General features: G+C 40.7%; 1 protein-coding gene across 3 annotated transcripts in view; it reads right to left on the reverse strand.

Annotated features, from left to right (window-relative positions):
- Nucleotides 1-19,057: 19,057 nt before the first annotated feature.
- VIT (vitrin) overlaps nt 19,058-20,457 on the reverse strand; it is a 106,275-nt gene continuing 104,875 nt past the window's right edge. For all 3 annotated transcript variants that reach the window (XM_045447158.1, XM_045447157.1, XM_045447156.1), the window contains one exon: nt 19,058-20,377. In XM_045447158.1, the coding sequence (XP_045303114.1) occupies nt 20,199-20,377 (179 nt within the window). In that variant the 3' untranslated portion in view covers nt 19,058-20,198. The remainder of the gene's footprint in view (nt 20,378-20,457) is intronic.

Raw genomic sequence — 20,457 nt, forward strand, 5'->3', positions numbered from 1 at the left:
GATAGGTGTACACAAATACTACACAGGGTTTTGTCTTACTCTACATGTTCTCTGCAACTTGCTTTTAAAATTTAATGTGTATTTTGAGCACCTTCAAGTCCATACATAGACTTCTTTTAAATTCCTTAATCTACACATACACACTCTCGTGTAAATGAAATGAGATTTTTTTGGTGCGTCTGTTTGCTGTAAATAAGTGGGATAACACATACCCTCTGCATCTTTTCTCATCCAAAAATGTGTGATGGAAATCCCTCCAAGTCTGTCTCATAGCTGTTATTTCATTCTTCTGAATGCTGTATAATACTCTGATGATGACTTAAACTTCTTCTCTAATTAATGGACATTTACTTTGCTACCGGATTTTCACTATTATGGTAACTATGCCTGTGCACATACTCATGACCATGATGGTGTCACTTCTGTGGAGTAGATTGCCTGCAGTAGGATTGCTGGTTGACAGCTACATAGATTTAAATTTTTTTAATAACTATTGACAGATTATTTCCCAAAAAGGCTGGAGCAATTTATATCTTCATCAGTAAATGTACAGTATAAAAATTACCCATGCCCTTCATCCCCACTAGGGATGTTGTATCATTTTTAAAAAATAGAAGAAAAAAAAAGACTGGTGGTGTGTATAATGATTTCTCAGTATTACTTTATTTGCATTTTACCTAATTATTGTAAATCTGCATAACTTTTCATATGTTCTTTGGTTATTTGGGTTTCACTCATAATTAAATTACCTTTTGTATTTTCTATTGCTGTATAACCGATTAGCACCAATTTAGCAGCTTCAAGTGATACCCGTTTATTATCTCACAGTTATATGGGTTAGAACTTCAAGCAGGCTTGACTGGGCTCTTTGTTTACTGTCTGATAAGGCTGAAATGAAGGTGGGTGCCAGTCTGGGCTCTTAACTGAAGGATCTGGGGAAAAATTCACTTCCAAGCTCATTCATGTTGTTGGCAGATCTGAATCCTTAAAACTGTAGGACGGTTGTAGATGGAGGGCTCTGTTTTCTTGCAGGCTGTCAGCCAGAGGTTGATCTCAGCTTTTAGACGTTACTCTCCAGTCCTTGTACATGACCCCTCCCATCTTCCAAGTTAGCAAGGATTCATCAAGATCCTTCTCATGCTTGACTTTCTCTGTTTTTTCTTCTGCTGCAGGCCAGAGAAAACTCTGCTTTTAAAGGACTTATGTGCCTAGGGTGAACCCACCCAGATAATTTCTGTATGTTAAGGTCTACTGGCTAGTAACCTTAATTAAGTCTACAGACTCCCTTTGCTCTGTAAATGTAGCATTATCATGGGAGGAACATCAGGGTGAAAGATTATGGGGGCCATCTTAGAATTCTGCCCTACCACAAATCTTCATATTTTTATGTATATCTTTATATTTGTGTCCATGTTTCTATTGTGTTTGCCTTTTTATTTAGTTTGTAGGAGGTTTTTATATATTACATATATTAAGCCTTCCTACTCTTGGTTGCAAATAGTTTTACCAACTGATTTATAAGTTGTCTATTGACCACTAATATTATTAAGTACTTTTTCCATAGAACACTTAGCCATTTGGATTTCCCTCTTAAGGTGAATTGCATATTTGTATTTTTTAATTCACATTTAAAATTTTTACTCATTTTTTCATTTACTCGATTTTTTATTAACATTTTGCCCATATGTGCACTCTTTTAAAAAAATTTTAAGCACTCTTTCAATCATATGTAAATGCTTCATCATATTATTTGCAAATTTTCTCTAAATCTGTCGTCATTTACCATATTTATAATACATTTTCCCATTAACTTTATATTAGTATATACTCAAGTATATTAATTTACGAAATGTGAACACTTGTAAATATATAAAAATTTCAAAGTATTCTGTATTGATTAAGGCCTTCACTTCTGGGTGACGTGTGTAGTCTCCTAGAATGTCTTCTACATTTCATTTTTGTTGTTAGTGTTTTTTCACATTGTTTTTACTCCATTTGGAATTTGGTTTTGTATAGAACGCCAGCTATGGACCCAACTCTCCTTTCTTCCACGTGGGTTGCCAGTCGTTCCAGCACTTTTTATTAAATTATCCTTTAACAATGAAATGAAATACCAACTTTGTCATATATTAGATTTTCATATATAATGAGATTTCTCAATATACTGTGCTGTTTCACTTATAGTACTCTTTATATGTGGCAATATCACACTGATTTAATTACAGTGGCTTAATGTATAGTCACACAGTGGCTTTATAAAATGGTCAAGCAGAACTTTTTCCCACCCCACTGTCCTGCATACTGTTCTTTTTACTACCTTTCTTGGCTATTATCAGGCATTTCAAGTTTGTGATCATTTTATCCAATTAGGGGTTGAAATTCCATTAAATTTAAAAATTAATTTGGGGAAATTTGACATATGATATTGTCTTCTGTTTTTATTTTTATTTTTAAATTTAATTTATTTTTTTTTTTTTAATTTTTTTTTTCAACGTTTATTTATTTTTGGGACAGAGAGAGACAGAGCATGAACGGGGGAGGGGCAGAGAGAGAGGGAGACACAGAATCGGAAACAGGCTCCAGGCTCTGAGCCATCAGCCCAGAGCCTGACGCGGGGCTCGAACTCACGGACCGCGAGATCGTGACCTGGCTGAAGTCGGACGCTTAACCGACTGCGCCACCCAGGCGCCCCTAAATTTAATTTATTTTTGATAGAGACAGAGCACAAGTGGGGGAGGGGCAGAGAGAGAAGGAGACACAGAATGCAAAGCAGGCTCCAGGCTCCGAGCTGTCAGCACAGAGCCTGATGCGGGGCCAGAACCCACAAATTGTGAGATCATGACCTGAGCCAAAGTCGGACGCTCAGCCGACTGAGCCAACCAGGCTCCCCGCCATATGATATTGTCTTCTAAGAACTAACAAAATTATATCATTTTCTGTTTGCTCAGATCTTGTCTATATCATTAGTATGATTAAGATTTGAGAGTTTTCTTCACTTAAGTCCTGTGTCTTTTTTTTTACTAAATGTAGTCTTATTCCTTAGTTTTTTGGTCATTATTAAGAACAGATTTTTTTTTCCCATTTTCATTTCTAAAGGCTTATTACAAATAAAAAGCCTATTTTTTTTTTCTGTGTGCTTAAACCTTATATGTAGCAAATTTATTATATATACTTACTAAATTTTCTCATGAAGTTTTCACTAGTCTCTTGGGACTTTTAGAAATATAATGATGATACAAATATTATGATACACGAAATCACAAAAGTAACTCATTTTTTTTAATATTTGAAATATTCTTTTCCTCTCTAGAATCTTTATTGTCTAGAAACTCTATTATAGTGTTGAATGGTAATGGTGATAGCCAGCATCTATGTCACAGATTTTAATTGAAGTAGTTTATTGAGCTGTTTCGAATATTCATGTTGCTATTTGGTAAATAATCTTATCTAAACAAATTCTTGTTTTACCAAGACATTTTATCAGAAAATGCTGCTGAATTTTGTCAAATGCCTTTTCAGCCTTTTTTGATGTGGTTTTGTGTTAGTCTTCTTTAATCTGTTGACTACTTAGATTACATTGGAGCTGCTGATATTAAGCCACTCTTGTCTCCTTGGAATAAAACCTACTTGGTCATAATGTGTTATTCTTTTTTTTTTTTTTTTTTTTTATAAATCAGTATTCCAGTTGCTAATATTTTATTTAGAATTTCAGCATGCATATTCATACATGAGATTAGTCTATAGGTTTCTTTAGTGGTCTGTTTTTATTAGGTATAAAAAGTTATGCAGGTTGACAAAATGTGGGACTAATCAGAAGGCTCACCCACTGTGGGTGAGAATGCAAATTTATTCAAATGTGTTAGAAAACCACTTGGCTGAATCTACTGACGTGAAAATATAAAATCTAGTAATTCTGCTTCTGGGCAAACACCCAATAAAATGCATACATATGTTTACCAAAAGACATGTTCTAGAATGTTTATAGCAACATTATTAGCAATAGCTTCAAATCAGGAACTACCTAAAAGTCCATCTACTATAGCATGGATAAATATATTTTTGTGTTCATACAGTGGAATATTATACAGCACCAAGAATGAACAGTTTATAAGCACATGCAATATATGGATGAATCTCAGAAACGTTATGTCGAGCCTTAAAAGGCAGATATAAAAAGAATACTGTGTGCTTGCCTTTTTATAAGTGCAAAAACAGTCAAAACTAATCTGTTAACTGTTAGAAGACAGGAACGTGGTTATCTTCAGTGAGAGATAAGTAGAGGGGGAGGTAGTGTCTGAAAGAGTTTGAGGGGGATTCTGCAGTGCTGGTAACATTTTGTGTCTTTGTCTAGGTGCCTGTTTATGTTCGATTGTTTAGGTCATGGAAACTCATCTACTTTACACTTACATGTACACTTTTCTGTATGTATTTTATACTTGAATAAAATGTTTTTAGAAAGCAATACTTGTTTCATAGAATGAATTGGGGAGATTTCACCTTTTTCTACAGTTTAGAATTGTTTAAGAGGTCTTTGAAATTATATGTTAAAGATTAGATGAAACTTGGCTGAGAGACTTTTGGTCCTGAGGCCTTCTTGTTTAGAGGTAGGATTTTTCATTGCTTTTCTAATACCTTTGGTTCAAAATATTCACTTCTTGAATTCTGATAATTTATATTTTGTAGGAAATACTTCATTTTTTTGTAGGTTTTCACATTTTCTATAGATCTGTGTTTTTATGTTTCTTGTAATTTCTTCAGTGTGTGGTATTATGGTTTTTATTCTTTTTATCCAAGGATTATCTATCTGTGTTTCTTAATTTTCAAGGAGTTCAGGAAAAGCAGTACTAATTTTTCACATTCAGTTCCTCTCGGCAAGTTGAAGGGTGAGGAGGAAACAATCAAGGTGGATCAAGAATTTGCTCAGAATCCCATCTGAAGATTCCTGGATCAGAGGAGGTGTGTTACTGAGCTTCTCCATGTCCCTTACCTTTCCTGGAAAAACAGGACACCAATTCTTTTTTCCCCTCTCCCCAAGTCTATTGCTTTACTCAAACATCTCTTTTTTGTGTGTCAGTTGGAAGAGTAGTGTGGCTTCTGATATTATAGTCAGTGGTCTGTTTCCACTAACGTAAACAGTCTTTCTAGGTACGAACATGTGAAACAAATGGCAAGGAATAATTAGGAATCAGCTATGGATATTAGCCACCTTTCCTATCTTATTCCCTTTGTGTTTGGTCATTGTTACTGGGGCCTATTTGCCGTCAATGTACAAAGTACAGCCCTGCCAATTTGCCTTTTGCTTCTGTATCAGCAAGAAATGGAATTAGCTTTTAAGTTTGAGAAAACCCAACAAATAATGGCCTAAAAAATAGGGTTTGTTTCTCTCCTATAAGAAGCCCAGTGTAAGGGAGTTGTTGGCATTAGTCCAACTGTTCAAAATGTCAAGAAGGACCCAGGCTCTTTTTATTTCTCTTTGCCCCTTCTGAGAGTATTGGATTTTCATCTATTGTTTGGTCTCAAGATGGCGCCCACAATACCAGTCATATTATCCAAGTTCAAGGCAAGAAGAAGGTAAAAAGGGGAAGGGCAGAACTAATTAGGACTTTTCTTTTTTTGACAGCAAAGGAAATCTGCCCAGTGGCCCTCCAGCAGATTTCTCCATGTATCTCACTGGCCACAACATTGCCTCTCTACCTTTAATGGATGTTGAGAAAGTGAGTATCTCACTGTTCAGCTTCTGTAGTAGGAGATGGCAGTGAGAAGTCAATTTCAAATGGCTTTTGGGTTAGACAACAAATGTTCCCTCTCACAACTACCCCATTAGCCAGGAACCTCTTTAATCACTCATTTCTATTTTGCATTTGCCCTCATTTCTCCTCTCTCACCCTGATTATGAAAAGAAATATATGTGGTTTATGGATGCTGAGTCCTAATTTTCCAATTCTTGAGAACAGTGCCTCAAATCACCTTCCAAATGAGACATTTGCTTTCTCCATGGGATATTACAGTCATTCTAATCTTGTTTGTTCATTCCCTGTTTTGAATTCATTCACTCTCTGAAGAACCATCAAACAAACCCTGATAAGTAGGCTTCCTTTCACACAAATCCTGAAGAACTCTGTTGTCTTAGATATAGCCTGGAGTTTGTCTCTAAGGTTAAGTTTCATATCAGTTGATACATAACTCTTCTTGAATTCTTTCTGCTTAAGAGGATTACCTTTTACATCTTAGAAGAAGTCGGTTTGTTTTCCTAAAGATGCTATAAAAAACAAACAAACCCTTAAGAAATGTCATAAAAAATAAACACCCTTACACATAAATTCTTGGGCCAACCAGTACCAAAAAAACCCCTAAATTTCAACCTTCTGATATAAAAAGTGTACCCGTCCTTTGCTCTTTAAAATTGAAGACCAAATTATGCTTCTGGCTAAGTGAAGTAACAGAGATCAGATTTACCGTCCCCCTTTAAGCAATAGAGGGGAAAAAAACCCCAGTAGTTTTCAGACATTGAACAACAGCCAGCACAAGGCAATAATCCCTGAGAGAGGAAAACAAATTGTTGACCTGGCTTCTTGCCTAGAGAGAGTGTCCATGATCAGTGCAAGGAGGGGCAACCCAGGCAGAGCTTAGAGATCTCTGAGTTGAAGAGACAGAGTTGGGAGTTTGGCAAGTCCAAGATAGTTAGAGTTTGCAGGACAAAATACTACAGGAGCGCTCTGGAGATATGAACTGGGTCTTCTCCAACTCTTCAGCTGACTATTGGTGTGTACAAGCATGTGAGGAAACTATGAGAGGCTGAGGAAAGAGTCACCCAGTATATAGGCAGAACAATCCTCTGGTGTTACACAGGGTTGGGAATAGTTTGTTTCCACCAGGCACAGTGGAATAATATAAAATGTGAGGCATTAGGTAGAGGGCTCAGAAGGATATTATTGCCTTATCACTGTGGAAAAACTCAGCCCTCGGCTTAAGGTTGCTTTGACTCTGTCTTAAAGCTTAAAAGTAAGATCTGGAAAGCTCAAACACACACACACACCCTGAATATCTAGTTCCCCAAAAGGTAAAATTCAGAATGTTTGGAATCCAATTATCTGGAATGCAAAGAAGCAGGAAAACACAACCCCAAATGAGGAGGGAATGTAATAAATTAAAAATAACCCAGAATGAACACATACAGAATTAGTAAACAATAGCATTTAATTGTTTTTATAACTATGTTGATATGCTAGAAGACAGAGAAGAATCTTTAAAACACTGAAAAGAAAAAACTCTGTAAACTTTCAATTCTATACCCAATAAGAATATCTTTGAAAAACAAAGGCAAAGACACATAAGTGCCAAAAGTATTCATGACTAGCAGATATACTAAAGCAAGTCCTTCAGGCAGGAGGAAATTGATAGCAAATGTAATTGATGCAAGATAATAACAGAAAAAATTACTCTTTCTACTTCTTAAATTGCTAAATGACAATTGACAGTTTAAAGCAAAAAATAAGAAGGCGCCTGGGTGGCTCAGTCGTTAAGCATCTGACATAGGCTCAGGTCATAATCTCATGGCTTGTGAGTTTGAGTCCTGCTTTGGGTGAGCCCCACTTCTCTCTCTCTCTCTCTGTCCCTCATGGGATTCTCTCTCTTTCTCTCTCTCCCTCCCTCTCTCTCTCTCTCTCTCTGGCCCTTGCTCACTTGCCCCCTCTCTCTATATATATATTTTAAAAAGTAAAGCAAAAAATAATATACAGAGGGTTATAAAACAAATGTAGAAGGAAACATGAGAATAATAACACAAAGGCTAGAAGAGGGTAATAGAAATAGACTGCAAGGTTCTTATACTATTTCTGAAGTAGTATAATATAAATTATAGATGTATACCATTGAATCTAAGGCAACCATTTTAAAAAAGCCAATAAAGGAGACAAAATAGAATAACAGAATAATTCAATTAATCCAAAAGAAGACAGGAAAAGGAAAAGAGGAACAAAGAACAAATATGACAAATAGAAAACAAATATCAAGATGGTAGATTTACACCCAACCACATACGTAACATTAAATGTAAATGGTGTAAACACCATAATTAAAAGGCACAACTGACAGATTATATACAAATATGAGACCTTGCCTACATGAAATGCTGCATACAAGAAATCCACTTTAAATATAAAGATTCAAATAGGTTACAAGTAAAAGGATAGAAAAAGATATGCCATACCAAAAGAAAGCTTAGTGACTATATTAACATCAGACAACATAGATTTCAGAGAAAAGAATATTTCCAGGGATAAAGAGGTTTATTTCATAATGATTAAGAGGTTAATTCATCAAGAGAACATAACAGTCCTGCAAGTGTATGCCCTTAATGGCAGAGCTTCAAAATAAGTGGAGCAAAAGCTAATAGAATGAAGGGAGAAATAGACAAATCTACAATTATAGTTGGGGATTTCAAACGTCTTCTTGCAATAACTAAGAACAAGTAGACAGAAAAGCAATCAGGATATGGAAGACTTGGGTAACAGTACCAACTTAATTAACATTTTATGGAACATTCTACCCGACAACAGCAGAAAACACCTTTTTTTTTTTCCCCAAGTGCCAAGAACATTTACTAAGATAGACCATATTCGGAGCCATAAGACAAGTCTTGATAAATTGAAGAGGATCCAAATCATACAAAGTATGTTCACTGACCACAGTAAAATTAAATTAGAAGCCAATAAAAGAAAGGTGTCTGGGAAATCTCCAAATATTTGGAAACCAAATAACACACTTCTAAATAACCAAAGGGTCAAAGGAAAATTAAAAAGTATTTTGCCTGGTGAGGATGTGGAACAAGAAATCTCATTCACTGATGATGGGAATGCAAATGGTACCACTACTTTGGGAGACAGTTTGGCAGTTTCTTATAAAACTAGACCTACTCTTAGTATACAATTCAGCAGTCATGCTCCTTGGTGTTTACCCAAATGAGTGGACAGGTTATAATCACACAAAAGCCTGAATAAGGATATTATAGAAGCTTTACTCATAATTGCCAAAACTTAGAAGCAATCAAGATGTCCTTTGGGGGGCGCCTGGGTGGCGCAGTTGGTTAAGCGTCCGACTTCAGCCAGGTCACGATCTCGTGGTCCGCGAGTTCGAGCCCTGCGTCGGGCTCTGGGCTGACGGCTCAGAGCCTGGAGCCTGTTTCCGATTCTGTGTCTCCCTCTCTCTCTGCCTCTCCCCCGTTCATGCTCTGTCTCTCTCTGTCCCAAAAATAAATAAACGTTGAAAAAAAAAAAAAAGATGTCCTTTGGTAAGTGAATGGATAAATAAATAGTGGTACATCCAGAAAATGGAATATTATTCAGCACTAAAAAGAAATGAATTGTTGGGGTGCCTGAGTGGCTCAATCAGTTAAGCGTCCAGCTCTTGGTTTCAGCTCAAGTCATGATCTCATGGTTTGTGAGTTTGAGGCCCGCATTGGGCTCAGTACTGACAGTGAGGAGCCTGCTTGGGATTATCTCTCTCCCTCTCTCCCTCTCTGTCTGCCCCTCCCTGGCTTGCTCTCTCTTTCTTTCTATCAGAAAATAAAAAAATAAACATTAAAAATTTATTTAAAAAAAGAAATGAATTGTCAAGCCATGAAAAGACATGGTGGAAACTTAAATGCATATTACTAAGTGAAAGAATGAACCTGAAAAGGCTACCTACTATATGATTCCAATTATATGATAATCTGGAAACTATAGAGATAGTAAAAATATCAGTGTTTTTCAGGGACTTGGGAGAGGGAGAGATGAATAGACAGCCCAGAAAAATTTTAGGACAGTGAAACTATTTGTATGATACTATAATGGTGGATATATGTCATTATACATGTGTGAACTCTGAGGTAAACTGTGAGCTTTGGGTAATAACGATGTGTCAGAGTAGGCTCATCTATTTTGATAAATGTACCACCTGGCTATGAGATCTTGATAGTGGGGGAGGCTGTGGAGGGTGGGGGGCAGGGAGTATATAAGAAATTTCTATACTTTCTGCTCAATTTTATTGTGAGCCTAAAACTGCTCTAAAAAAAAATAAAGTCTATTAAAAATATTGTGAACATGGGGCGCCTGGGTGGCTCAGTCGGTTAAGCGGCCGACTTCAGCTCAGGTCACGATCTCGCGGTCCGTGAGTTCGAGCCCCGCGTCGGGCTCTGGGCTGATGGCTCAGAGCCTGGAGCCTGCTTCCGATTCTGTGTCTCCCTCTCTCTCTGCCCCTCCCCCGTTCATGCTGTGTCTCTCTCTGTCTCAAAAATGAATAAACGTTAAAAAAAAAAAATTAAAAAAAATATTGTGAACAAATATTTTGATCTGAATGAAAATGAAAATGCAACAACATTTGTGAGATACAAAATAAAGAGTACTCAGAGGGAAATTTATAGCACTGAACTCCTATATGAGAAAAGAAGAAAGCTTTCAATTAAATGACCTCAGCTTTCACATTAAGACACTAGACACAGAGGAGTAAAATAAACCCAAAGTTAGTTGAACAAAGGGAATGACGGAAATAAAAGCAGAAATCAGTAACATGTAAAACAGAAAAACAGAAGAGAAAGTCAATGAAAACATAAGCTGTATTTTTGAGAAGATGAATAAAATGGTTATTCTGGCAGGTTCTCCAGGGAGCTCCTACCTGAATAGGTGGAGGCAGGGACTTGCAATGCCTTCTCACACCCAAGAAAGATGACAAAAAAGGTCTCTGGGTAATGAGAAATACCCACTACCATCTCTGCAGGTGGCTGATCTTCTAAAATCAAGTAAGATCTGTGTTCTTCAGTGAGGGAAAAACACAGGATTTCTTTTTTCATCCAGGAAACTTGTTCTTATCTAGTCATTTGAGAAGTTTCTATATATGCCTGAAAGTTTGAAAACAATATTTCTTCAAATAATTCTGTATTTCCGACTTCATGTTAGACATCTTTCTCTCATCCTCCCTCTTATTCAGAATTTATAACTTGGAGCTTTCTTCGTATCTTCACTTTATTTTGTTCCATGGCTTTTTAGCTTATTGGCTTTCTGTTTTCTTCTATAGGTAGCAGACCTTAAATAATTGTTTCCCCCCAAAATATTGGTGCATAATTTTATTGCATTTACTTAAAGTATGTTGTATTTACTTAAATGATTTTTTTTTTTCTTGAGGCAGATTTGTGTTTAAACCAGCCATTTATCCAATATGTGGGCCCAGACAAGAGATTCTCTGAGAGTCTATTTTTCCGTCTAAGAAATGGTGGCTTCACATCTCTTATCCCACTTAAGTCCTGCAAAGATAGTAGCAGGCATCTGAAAGCCCCTCAGGAGGGCCAGATTCTCAGCTCTTTCCTATTCCCACCCCAGCAAACCTAGGGTAGCTGCTCACAGTGTCCAGCCTGCTGCAAGAAGCTTTGCTGTGGAGAATTCTGGACCTGGTAACCAAAAGCAACACATTACAAAGACCTCTTGGTTTAAAAACATTCGTAACCTGAATCTTTCCAGGTGATTTATTTAGAAACCTTCTTAGGAAAGGAGTCACACTAAAATAAAACTAATTTTCTCCATTCCTAATTTTCCCCAGAAAATGATGAGATTTATTCAAAAGAATTTATAGGCAATGCCACATTTAGGAGCAAAAATCTAAAACAGCTCCCTTTTAATTCCCCAAGTGTGCTTTTCAAGATGCAGCTTTGCTCTTTAAACTATGGAGATGGATAGATCCCAACTCCCCCATCCCACTGCCGTGACAGATACCACGAATTGATTTTAGTGTCTCTTTCTTTAAGGGCCCTTTGGCCTCAGAATCTCTCTTCATATGCTCCGTTAGGCAGTCACTCCTACCAGACACCCAGACGAAACCTATGTACCATCCCAGCCCAAAGCTTTCAGGGTATCAACCAGTGTGGTGAAGGTGGTGTGGTTGCAAACGTGTATATCTGAAAAGAGAACTCTTTGTTCTGTACTTTGCTCTTAGGAAGAAAAAGTTCCCCAACCCCTGGCAGAGCATTTGCAACTGGGACAGGTGACTGGGGTAGACCTTGGCATTGTTGTGGGTGTGCAAGATCTGGGGCATCTAGAAACCTCTTTGAGGGTGATACTGCGGTAGGAAGGGCTTCCTAGGGCAACTTGAAAAAAACAGCAGCTGTCAAGTGGCCAGCAGGCCCCAGGCAGCTGAAATTACTGCCAGGGCCAGGTGGGCTTGCCACACTGCAACAGGTTTGGCAGGTAAGGACACAAATGGCCCAAGTGGCTTAAGACAGCCTACTACATAGGCTCTCTTGTCCCACGGGACATCAACGTGCATGGCAGGACACCAATACCAGAGGGCAGTGGATTCTCTTTATAAGCTATGGCTCAACCCTAGGGAGGGCCCAGCTGGAAAGTAAGTCCTAGGCATGATGTGGTGAATATAAATCTGCTAGCACAATTGGTGGCACGTTGGGACTTTGTCATTGATGTCTAATGGTTGGTTTTCCTTCTGTCACCGGAATATCCCTAGGCCTCCTCAGCCTGTGGGTATGAAGGCAATCATAGGAACATAACTGCTCCGTAGTACTGGCTTATCCTCATGGGCATACTGCAGGACCAAGCATTTCTGGGGTCTTGAGGGTTGTCTCAGATCTTCTCATGAGCAAGCCTGTGGTCCAGCCAGGACACTCTTGGCCGCTGCCCCTGTGGGCATCCCTCCCTCCCCCCTGAGGCTGCCACAGCTCCACCAGCATTTGATGTCCAGGATGGGAGCAGCTCCCAGATGAAAAGGTTGATTTTTCACTTCAGGAGAATGCCCCCTCTCTGCAGAGAGAAACAGGCCTGTGGGTGTTCCAGGCCTTGCATGTAGGTCATAGGAGCTGGAAGGGTCCCCTGTGGTTTCCACACTCTGGTTGTCTCCTGGTTCAATGAGGGTATTCTCTTAGGAGAGAACCAAACTGTACTGCCACTTTGCCCTTTAGAAATTTCTGTCTGCTCATTTATTTTGCTTGGTGCATATCTTAGACAGTTATTACCACAGTGGTTTGTAGCCTTCGACTTGCCCCTGTTCCCTCTTTGGCTTTCAAATGCCACACACACCCCTGCCTATTGAGGTTGGAAAGAAACTCCCTTTCACTGGGGTTTCAAGGAGAAACTTGCAGACTATTAGGGTAATTGAAAAAAAAAATCGATATTGTAATATCAGGATACAGGTTTACAGATGCCTTGGGGATGTCAGGCTAACAACAATTAAATTGATTTGGGGTCTGGTTTTGGTGTTTGCAGTTTCCATGGCTTCCAGACCTTCCCTGTTTCTGTGCCCTGGGCAGCCATGTAAAGGCTCTTTGTTGAGAACCCAGATTCAAATTTGCCATTAACCTGAATACACCCTGCTCACCTCAACTGAGTGTGAAAGTAGAGGAGGCACAGAAAGAAGCCATTCAGCTGGGATTGTACTTTTTATGAGAAAGCCTCAGCTGCCAAGCCGAGTTTAGGATTTGCTTACTTGGGCAGCCTCTAGCCTGCAGGCCCCGTTTGTGTAAAAGGGATGGCAGGAATAAAGCTAAGCTCAGTATTTCTCAATTACAGGAGAAAGAAAAGAAAAGAAAAGAAAAGAAAAGAAAAGAAAAGAAAAGAAAAGAAAAGAAAAGAAAAAAAAAGAAAGGAGAGAGGGGGGAAGGAAGGAAAGAAGGAAAGGAGAAAGAGAAAGAAAAAAGAAAGAAAGAAGAAAGAGGGAAAGAAGGAAGAAAAGCTTGCACTGAAACTGTGGTCTTTCAATCCGATTTGTTTTCCATGTAGATGGTTATTTAAACAGCACATTTCTCCTTGGTCAGGCCTTCCTACTGAAAATAGAAGTGGATCCCGGAAGCTGTGCTGTGCCTCTCTGACAGTCTTAGCAGTCTTCGAAGGCTGCAGCCTGTAAACAAGTAATGTAAGTGTAGCCATCCAGGCAGAAGGAAGTGAAAGTCTTAGCAAGACAGTCATTGGTTTTCTGGGGTGAAACTTCTTTTTTTTTTATTTTTTATTTTTTTTAGTGTTTATTCATTTTTGAGAGAGAGAGAGACAGAGAGGCAGAGCATGAGCAAGGGATGGGGAGAGAGAGAGAGAGAGGGAGACACAGAATCTGAAGCAGGCTCCAGGCTCTGAGCTGTCAGCACAGAGCCTGACGTGGGGCTTAACCCCAGGAACCGTGAGATCACGACCTGAGCTGAAATCAGATGCTTAGCCAACTGAGCCACCCAGGCACCCCTCTGGGGTAAAACTTCTAAACAAGACAGAGGGAGACTGCACTGCTGGAAGGCTTTTATTCAGCCTGTCGTTGGTTCTTTCCCAATGCAGGAACTTGTGGACACACAGTCACTAGCATTCCAAACAACTTGATGAAGGAACTTCAAGAGGTTACTACCTGTAAGGTGATCAGATAGAACAGTGGGGATGCTTGTCCCCAACCAGCCACATCGGTGTGGTTTCCTGAGTGGCCTTGCTGAAGAAGGTTGCTGCAGGGGGTCAATCCTTAATGGGCAGGAAGCTTCACTCTGTTCCCTCTCTGCAGGGTTGCCCAACACTTTCCAGATGAAGTTCTTTCTGGAGGAGAGCAGAGGGAGAGGGCTGCCTGGTTCTCCTATTCTGCCCCTGACCTTGCTCCCCTTTCTGTGACTGCTGCCTCCCTAACCCTGGACTTCATGAGTTACTCCAGTTTCCTTCCAAAAACTGCCCCTTTGCTTGAGCTACTGTGAATTGAGTTCCTGTTACTTGCAACTGAGAGAGTGTTAACCAATGCAGCCTTCTGTGGCCTGGCCCCTGCCTTGCTCCCCAGCTCTGTTCCTGGACACCTCACATTTCATGCTGTCACTCTCTCTGTGCATTGCTGCTTCCTGCCTCCTTGCCTTTGCTCCTGTCATTCCCTCTGCTGGGATATCTTTTCCATCTTTGTCTGGCTAAAACAGACAAACCCAGCTCGGGAAGCCTCCCCATGCGTGCCTGTCAACTATCCTATCAGTCAGATGTTAGCTGTTTATCTTTGTGTCTCCCACACTGGCCTCTAAGCTCCTTGGGCAGAGACCAGATCTTATTCATCATCTCTGTACCCTGGTGTCTATTACCATGCCTGGTGCATGATAGGTGTTTGTTGGAAGAAAACATGTTTGTTGAAAGAGATTCAAGAGGGTAAACTAAAAAAAGGGTTTCCGTTTCTGCAGAAGTGAGAACAGAAGGTGAGGAGAAGAGTTACCCTGTGGGTGGGTCCCTGGAGAGGATTTTGGCCCTAGCCCTAGAAAAAGAGCGATTGTAACATACAGTAGTAGACGTCGGAAGGGCGTTCTAAACAGTGGTGCAGACTGGACGGAATTAGATGCTCTTTTTCTCTTGCCATCGTATCATGCTTCTCTCTTCCTGAAATATCTCTGCCTCCCATTCTACCAGCGCCATTGTATTAGGGGTTGACACTGTTTGGGTGATTTACATTCAAAGTTCTCATTTCCAGTGTTCCATGTCCCTAGTGACATGTGTGAATTGTGACCCCTAAAGAGAGGGACTCAGGAGGTTGCTGGAAAATGGGTGGGTCAGGATTTTGTATCCAGAGAGTCTAAATCTATCTGAGCAAATCGGAGAGGGCTCCAAAGAAGAGGTGGCATTTGGCCTGAGACTTGAGGCATAATGAGGAGTTTAACAAGAGGATGGCGAGCCCAGTGTGTTCAGGGAGCTACAGGGACTGCGGATAATAGGTTAAAATCACTCATCTCAGGTCTCCTGGGTGGCTCAGTTGGTTGAACATCTGACTTTCGATTTTCTGCTCGGGTCATAATCCCAGGGTTGTGGGATGGAGCCCTGTGTCGGGCTTTTGCTGAGCATGGAGACTGCTTAAGATTCTCTCTCTCTCTCTCTCTCTCTCTCTCTCTCTCTCTCTGCCCCTCCCCCGCCCCTGTCTCTCTCTCTCTCTCTCTCTCTCTCTCTCTCTCTCTCTCAAAAAAAAAAAAAAAAAAAAAATCACTCATCTTAAGTGAGGGCAAGGTGGCCGGCCAGAGAATCAGGTGTAGGAATGGGGAGAAGTGCAGTGTACCTTGGACATTTAACAGACTCTTCACTTCGTACATTTAATAGACCCTGGGAGCACACTTTGCAGAATTATACATATACTTTAAACTGTCAAGCTTGGTAGAGAACCTTCTATGCAGCCACCATTAACAAGAAGCAAAGTGGTTAAGTATATAGACCCTGGAGTCAGATCGTCTGGCTTTAATTCCCAGATCTGCCTCTACCAGCTCTGTGACCTTGGGCAAGTTATTTGACGCCTCCATGCCTTGGTTGCATGGTCTGTAAATCGAGCATAATAGTACCTCTCTCAGCAAGTCATAGGGGTAAGATGAGTGAGTTAATACATGAGAAGCCCGCAGAATAGTGCCCAGTGCGCAGCAAACACTCACAAACTGTCGGGCACTAGTATGATTTCATTTCTCATAAGGTTGTTTGCAATCACCAACCGTGCACTTAGTGCATGATCCCATGATAGTAATTACATGGTTTTAGTTGTTCATTTGGTGGTGTTTCCCGCTGGACTGTGAATTCCTCAAAGGCATTAGCTGAATAAATGTCTCTTTCCAAAGTAATTGAATTCATGCTTTCAAGCATATTTCCTACTTACTACATTTATGTGTTGGTAATCTAAGGGGAGAACTTTCCTTAGGATTGTGAGGGGGAAATAACATTCTTAGTTGGAAACTCCTTTGCGAGGCGGGAAAATCTTTGCACACAGAAGCATTGTCTTCTTTATAAACCCAGGCCAGCCCCTTGAGATTGTTGCTGGAAAACTTGCTTCATGGAGGTTTTGTCCTATTCAAAAGGGTTTAAGGAGCCCAGAGAAATAAGAAATATCTGAACCCTGAACCTTGTCCATTTGGCTGGACATTTTTAGCAGAGCCTTGTTATAAAACTTTTAGCAAAGAAACTTCTTTCAAAGGGCCCTAACTCCTGAAAGGTGGGAAAATTAAGTGGAGTTTAGACATCACATGCACCCAGAGAAACTGGCCTGATGCTCCTTCTTGGCTTGTTTTGATTGCCTTGGAGGAGAAAGGGCACAGAGAAGCTTTTCTGCCGAGACCATGGAATGAAAGTTAAAGTTGCCTTAGGAGATTGGCTCTGAGTCTGCAGGACCCAGGAGCTCTGCAAAGCCTGGACCATAGCCCAGAGGGCAGACCCGGATTGTGTGTGTGTGTGTGTGTGTGTGTGTGTGTGTGAGAGAGAGAGAGAGAGAGAGAGAGAGAGAGAGACAGAGCGAGAGAGAAAGATAGATGGAGGTGAGGGTGGGGGTTCTAACTTCTAACCCTCCCCCACTCAGGAAGGCAGTCAAATAAGTCAGTTGGAAGACAGAGATCTGAATTCCCTTTGTATCTGCAAGACCTTCCTCGAGACTGGTTTTTCTCTTTTGCCATTGGAGGGTTTGACGTGAATTGTCTGTAAGGTTCTGTTCCCAGTGTTCAGATTCTGGCTTGGCCCCAGCAGTGTTGGGCACAGTCTGGGTAGAGCAAGGTAGCATTTACTTCCGAGCTTCCCACATCATCCATCACCACCAGGACCCTTACCTCCAAACTGCTCTGTGCAACCCTGACCTGACCCAGCCCACTCCCACGCCAGCCTGCCCACTGCATCATGGGGCCACTCCTCTCTGTTGCCAGCAAGCTCCCAGAAGCCTCAGGGCTTTCTTGCCCCTGCTCATCTGCACCCTAAGGGGAGGCTCTTCGTGCTCTCTCATCCCTTGATCTTCACGCCTAGGGTGGGGAGAGGCCTGCTCCTCACCTCCTTTGCCCTTCCAGTCTCCCTCCTTCCTTCTGCAATGTCTCCAGCTCCCTTGGAGATCTGACCTCAGCCCTCCACCCTCATCACTGCTGTCTTCTCCCAACTGGATCACCTCTCATTCGCCGAAGATGGTGAAGCTTGGCTCACTACTGGTCTCTCCATCCTGACTCACGCCACCAAATTTGGCGATTTGAACATCCACTCAGATGATTCTGGCAACTCCATAGTCTCCAGGTTCCTCGACGACCTCACCTCTGATGCTCCCTTCCTCCACACACATACACTCAAATATTTGTTGGCAACATGTAGACAATGGGCCCACTTGGAGAAGTTTCATTTATCTTGAAAACTATGATACCTAGACTAGAGTGATCATATCATTTATTTTCCAAACTGGGACAGTATTGTGAATGAAAGAGGACACCAAAGTGATTTAGATTATATTATTTTTGCAAATATTTACGTATTGATGACAAATTGGCTTTTATATTAAGGCCCCTATGAAATAATTATATTCAAAAACTATTTTCCCAAAGTAAGTTTTTCTTCAAAAATTAAAAAAATAACTGGGTGCCTGGGTGGCTCAGTTGGTTAAGCGTCTGACTTCGGCTTGGGTCATGATCTCACGGTTCGTGAGTTCCAGCCCTGCATCAGGCTCTCTGCTCTCAGCACAGAGGCCGCTTCAGATCCTCTGTCTTCCTCGCTCTCTGCCCCTCCCCCACTCATGCTCTCTTGCACACGCGCGCTCTCTCTCAAAAATAAACATTCTTTTTAAAAAGACAAAAAATTTAAAAACACTTGTATGTGTACATATTTTTATGTATGTACATTGAAGAGACATTAAACAAAACTCTTTTGTATTGATTATCTGCATATTCAAAAACATAGGCAGAACAAGACTTCCTTGTACTTGTTTAACTTCTTTAGTTTCTTAGCTGAAGTTCTCACTAATTGTGTGTGTCACTGGTATCTTTATGAAGAATTTCCTTTTTGAAAATGTTTTTGTATTTGGAGGTTTTTGAACAAATCTGTTTGTAATCGCTTTTGAAGTAAAATTTAGGGTTAAAGAATTTGAAATTGCTGACAATTAATGACTTGATTCCTCCCTGTAGACTTCAATGTTTTTAGTTGACAATATACTGTCTCTCCAGGTCCCGAGAAATTTGGTAAGCTTGATACAAATTCTGCTAAATAGACATCTTCAAACTGTTTATGTTAAATATTTTGTCCCAAGTGTTGACACAGGTATAATCTTTTTGCCGCCATTCATGGTAGCAGCCTTCAATACACATTTTCACGAAACACAATTTGTCAGGTAAGTCATCTTTATTAAGGATTCTTTGGAACACTCCCCCATTACACACAGATTTCATATCCTAACAGATGAGTCCTTGGCAGGAGCTGGAAGTAGAAAGTGGAGCTCAACCAAACCCCATCCTGGCTTATCTGAATGCAACTATTAATGATCATATCTGGTTAACGACAAATGCGGCGCAAATGCTAAAACTGAATAGGACACAAGGCAACAGGCACAAACAGGGGCTCTCCCAGGAAACACCTATAACACTGACCCCTCAGAGGCAGCTCATGGTTCTCAATCAATGGCAGCATAGCAGTATCGCCAGAGAGCTCTTCAAACAATACTGGTGTTCAGGCTCCACCCCCCGAGACCCAGATTCCATAGCTATTGGAATGGAGCCTGGGAACCAGCATTTTAGTCTCTAAGAGAGTCTAAGGTGCAGCTCAGGCCAAGAGCAGCCTCACGCACTGCTGTTAGGCCAGTGGTCCTCCAGGGCCGTTCCTCAACTCCTAACGCTATAGGATGCAGGTACACAGTGATTCAGATAATAGAGAGGAGGGAGGTAAATCAGGAGTGGCTATGCTGCTGCCACACTTTCTCTGCACCCCCATGGTTGTATTGTTACCATGGGCCAGGGGTGGGTGCATAGCAGGTGCTCTGAGAAACGAGAAGAGCGGAGGGTGGTCCTGCCATAAACACTGTGAACATTAGCCATGATATGGTCAGAATGATTGCATGTAATCCTTTAAAACATTTAATGAAGCTACTCCTCTATTGTTATGATAAAAATGAAATTTGTTGAGGGTTACAGAATCGTAATTAGAAATAAAAATGGAAAAAATCTCACAAAAGCTCTAGTGAAGCCTGTCTTAAGTTCTGCACTCGATTCTGAACATTTATTTTGAAAATAATCACCAAATGTAAATCCCCAGCACCCTCAAAATGATGTATCATTTTGCCTCATTCTATAAGTTTCTGATCATCTTTCTCACTCCAAGTTTCAAAGTATGAAAAACCACACAGGCAGAAAACAATCACAGCACATCCATTGTCCAAGCCCTACACGCCTTACTGCCCCATAATGCATTGGGGTTGTCCCAGAGCCAGTCGGGAAAGCAGCATCTGTCAGTGCTTCACCTGCTCTGAATTCAGTTTCGAGGCTGTGAGTTGAACTCTGTACAAATGTTCTGGATGACCTTGGGGACAAATTTGTACAGGTTGTCAAACTCGTCGACAAAGAAGGAATGGTCCTTGGCGGGGTGAGTGGCAATGACTTCCAGCTCGTCCTGCGCAGCCCATGCGACACCTATTGCGTAGGTGATCACTCCTGTGGGGACAAAGTTTAGATGAAGCAAAAGTGCCCAAGAAAAGGTACTGCTGATGAATCCTTGCCTTACTGTTGCTCTG

The sequence above is a fragment of the Leopardus geoffroyi genome, chromosome A3 (genome assembly GCF_018350155.1).
Source record: "Leopardus geoffroyi isolate Oge1 chromosome A3, O.geoffroyi_Oge1_pat1.0, whole genome shotgun sequence".
In the NCBI taxonomy this organism is placed as follows: Eukaryota; Metazoa; Chordata; class Mammalia; order Carnivora; family Felidae; genus Leopardus; species Leopardus geoffroyi.